Consider the following 2,709-nt stretch of genomic DNA (forward strand, 5'->3'; position numbering starts at 1 on the left):
GATAGATAGATAGATAGATAGATAGATAGATAGATAGATAGATAGATGGATGGATGGATGGATAGATGGATAGATGGATAGATGGATAGATGGATACCCAGATTCCTGAGAGGGTCGATGGTCCTCCCCTCGGTTCTGGTCCTCTGCAGTGGTTCTGTCTTCTTCTTGTGGCCCAGCATGCTGCCTCTGTGGAGAGGAAGGAGCTCCGGGGGAAGAAGGGGGTGAGTGGGGAAAGGACGCTGCTTCTCATGCTTTTATTGTGCCACAGGGTCTGTGAGCACTGCCAAGCCTGACGTCACAGCGGGCTGGAACATCCTGACGTCAACAAGCAGACTAGGCTTCCTGAGTGAGTTTTCAAAATAAAAGTGTTTTTAATGGTGGTGTTTTTAAAGGATTGACAAACTGCTGCAGCAAAAACATTGAGGGAGAGGAAAAGTCGTCTTAGTGACTTTGACTTAGATTTTTAAATGCAAAATTACATGCATTTTTAAATGCATGTACGTAATTAAAGGAGCCTACTTGTAGTGCAGCTGCAAAAAAGCTCTATCACCTTTAAGTCTGCATCTTGTTTTAATTGCAATTGAAAGTTGAGAATGCATGCCAAACAATGTTTTAATGTATTCAAATGGTTATAAGTTACACTGTGTAGAAGTAAGTAAGTAAGTAAGTAATCTTTATTTATATAGCACCTTTCACAGACAATGACATCACAAAGTGCTTCACAAAGTAAAAGTAAACAACATTTAAATAAAAGCCAGTCTGAATAAATAATTCTTAAGATCATTTTTGAAAGAGTCAATGGAATCTGAGCAGTGCAGTGACAGAGGGAGAGCGTTCCAAAGCCTTGGGGCCACCACTTGGAATGCTCTGTCGCCACGTGTTTTAAAATAAGTTCTTGGTACCATCAGCAACATTTGATTTGAAGTTCTCAAAGTCCTGATGGGACATAGAGGCTTCAAAAGGTCCAGTAAATATTTGGGAGCCTGACCATGAAGTGCCCTAAAAGTTAGGACCAAAATTTTAAAATGACTCCTGAAATGCACAGGGAGGCCAGAACAGGAGTTATGTGAGCTCTTCTGTGGGTTCTAGTTAGCAGCCTCGCTGCAGCATTCTGCACAGATTGAAGGCGAGCTAGGAAAGATTTGTTCAGACCCATTAAAATGCAATTACAGTAATCTAACCGAGATTAAATAAAAGCATGAACAATCATCTCAAGTTCCTTCTGTGATACAATTCCTCGTAGTTTAGAAATGTTTCTTAAGTGGGAAAAACAATTTCGAACTAGCAATTTGCAATGACTGTCCAAAGATAAAGAACTATCAAAGACAACACCCAAATTTCTGAGATTATTATTTACCAAAGGATTTAAAAATGTAAGATACTGCCTGATTACTGGGATTATATCATCAGGGGCAATAATTAGAGTCTCAGTTTTATTTGCATTTAACTGCAGGTAGTTGTCATTCGGCCATGTTTTGATCTCTAACAGACAGTTTCTGAGTTCTGTCAATTTATGGAATTCGGAGGCTCGAAAAGAACAGTATAGCTGAATATCATCAGCATGCAGATGGTAGGACACATTAATGTAACATTTCAAAATAAAACCTAAAGGGCGTAAATACAATAAAAAGAGGACTGGACCCAGAACAGAACCTTGGGGTACCCCACAAGACAGCTGTGCAACATCAGAGTGAACATTATTCATAAAAACAGTAAAAGACCTTTCAGATAAATAAGAAATAAACCAATTCAAAACGGTGCCAGAAATACCAAATAGATCTCTTAGTCTATTGATAAGAACAGTGTGATCCACTGTGTCAAAGGCTGAAGTCAAGTCCAATAAAACCAGCACAGTGTAGTTTCCAGAATCAGCTGCCATCAATATGTCACTAGAAACTTTTAAAAGTGCTGTTTCTGTGGAGTGCAATTTGCGAAAACCAGATTGAAAAGAATCCATGATGTCATTTATCTCCAAGAAGCAGTTTAATTGTTGTGCTACAACCTTCTCAAGGATCTTTGATAGAAAGGGAAGTTTGGAGATAGGTCTGTAGTTTTCAGGCAATGAAGAATCCGTTTGGCTTTTTTAGCAAAAGACAGACAATAGCAGTTTTAAAATAGTGTGGGACAGTGCCAGAACAAAGAGAGGAATTTATCACTTGTACAACACTGGGGCCAATACAGGTAAAAATATCTTTAAAAGTGATGTAGGAAGGACATCAAGGGGACTCGATGAGAGTGTCATATGACCCATTAAATCTGAGATGTCCTTAATTGAAACTGGGGTAAAAAAGGACCACTTATCAGGGATCAGTGATAAAGGAGCCAGTAGAAGGGAAGGAAGATGAAGGACAAATACTGGCCCTAATGCTGGAAACTTTATCAATAAAATAATTTAAAAACCGATTGCAATCTGCATACGTAAAAGCACTTTGAGACAAGAATGCTGGAGAGACAATGTTCTTGATTGTATCAAATAAAATTTTTGGATTATGTAGTAATACATATACTTGAGGTATATATGCATACTTTTTCACGAGTTCCTCATCTTTCTGACTGTGTAATGTCGTGCATTGAATTTAACAGAAATGTAACGAGAGACGTTATTTATCTTTGACCCATCAAAATGAATGCGGTCATTTATTTTCAGAATCAAAGTTTAACATCAAACATTTACATTAATTTGGCAAAATATGAAAATAATAACAGACA

The 2,709-nt window shown here is 37.9% G+C and overlaps 1 protein-coding gene across 1 annotated transcript in view; it reads right to left on the reverse strand.

Annotated features, from left to right (window-relative positions):
- LOC119423672 (1-phosphatidylinositol 4,5-bisphosphate phosphodiesterase delta-3-A) overlaps nucleotides 1-266 on the reverse strand; it is a gene marked incomplete in the record, with an annotated part of 94,779 nt that extends 94,513 nt beyond the window's left edge. The window contains 1 exon segment of the mRNA XM_037691077.1: nucleotides 98-266. Coding sequence (XP_037547005.1) covers nucleotides 98-179 — 82 coding nt within the window.
- Nucleotides 267-2,709: the final 2,443 nt, after the last annotated feature.

Source organism: Nematolebias whitei, chromosome 17 (genome assembly GCF_014905685.2).
Source record: "Nematolebias whitei isolate Nwh7 chromosome 17, NemWhi1, whole genome shotgun sequence".
Lineage (NCBI taxonomy): Eukaryota > Metazoa > Chordata > Actinopteri > Cyprinodontiformes > Rivulidae > Nematolebias > Nematolebias whitei.